The sequence below is a fragment of the Aureococcus anophagefferens genome (assembly GCF_000186865.1).
Source record: "Aureococcus anophagefferens unplaced genomic scaffold AURANscaffold_406, whole genome shotgun sequence".
Taxonomy (NCBI): domain Eukaryota; class Pelagophyceae; order Pelagomonadales; family Pelagomonadaceae; genus Aureococcus; species Aureococcus anophagefferens.
Window position 1 is genome coordinate 6450 of NW_008705909.1, and position 903 is coordinate 7352.

A 903-nucleotide genomic window follows, 5' to 3' on the forward strand; every position below is an offset into this window, starting at 1 on the left:
CCGCCGCGGTGCCGCCGGCTCTTCGACGACGGCGGCCGCGGCCGCATGGTCATCGTCGGCGCCGTGCCGGGCCGCGACGACGACATGCTGCGATTATGGGCCCATCATTGCTGGTGTGCGGGTTTGGGAGGATGGGCTGCCTCCATCGTGCCCAACCGCTGCATTGTCGACCGCAAGAATCATGGTGCCGCCAGCCCTGGCCTGGAGTCGCTTACTGCTAGCCCGGGCCTAGCCGAGACCCACGGGGGAACCGGACTCTCGCTGGGAGGAGCGCCTAGGCGCGTCGCGTCCGGGGTGAGGAGCCCGGCTGCTCGTGTTCAGCCGCGGCTAGGCTTGGAGTCCCAGTGCAGCAATGCCTGGTGCCGCAAACCCCCGGGGTAGGCCCTCTAGCTGTTAACCTCTCCTAGCCTAGCTGCTCGTCTTCGTCTAGCAGCCCGTTGCTGATGGAGCGCTGAGTGAGGGCAATATGGCCGACGACGCCGTCGACGCCGTCCTCCGCGCCGCGCCGACGCGCAGCCTCTACGATGTGCTGGGCGTGCCGGAGGCCGCGACGCACGACGACCTGCGCAAGGCCTACCGGCGCTTGGCCCTCAAGACCCACCCGGACAAGTGCCGCTCGCCGCGCGCGGCCGAGGCCTTCCTCGTCGTGAGCTCCGCCTACGAGGTCCTCGCCGACGCCGCGGCGCGGCGCGGCTACGACGCGGAGCTCCGGCGCCGCGCCCCTCCGGCGCCCGAGCGGACGGCGCGGACGCCCGACCGGAAGACGCGCGAGTCCGAGGTGTCGCGGCTGCGGAGGACCGTGTCCGCGCGGCGCGCCGCGGCCGCGGCCGCGCGGCGCGCCGAGGAGGCCGCGGCCGCGGAGCGGGACCGCGCGGCCGCCGCCGCGCGCGCGGACGCGCGCGA

At 74.1% G+C, this 903-nt stretch overlaps 1 protein-coding gene across 1 annotated transcript; it reads left to right on the top strand.

Annotated features, from left to right (window-relative positions):
- Positions 1 to 520: 520 nt before the first annotated feature.
- Positions 521 to 700, top strand: AURANDRAFT_9795 (hypothetical protein; the record flags this gene model as incomplete). Its single annotated transcript, XM_009044540.1, has 1 exon — positions 521 to 700. A coding segment is annotated over one exon (180 nt), but the record flags the coding sequence as incomplete, so codon positions are not given.
- Between the last annotated feature and the right edge of the window lie 203 nt (positions 701 to 903).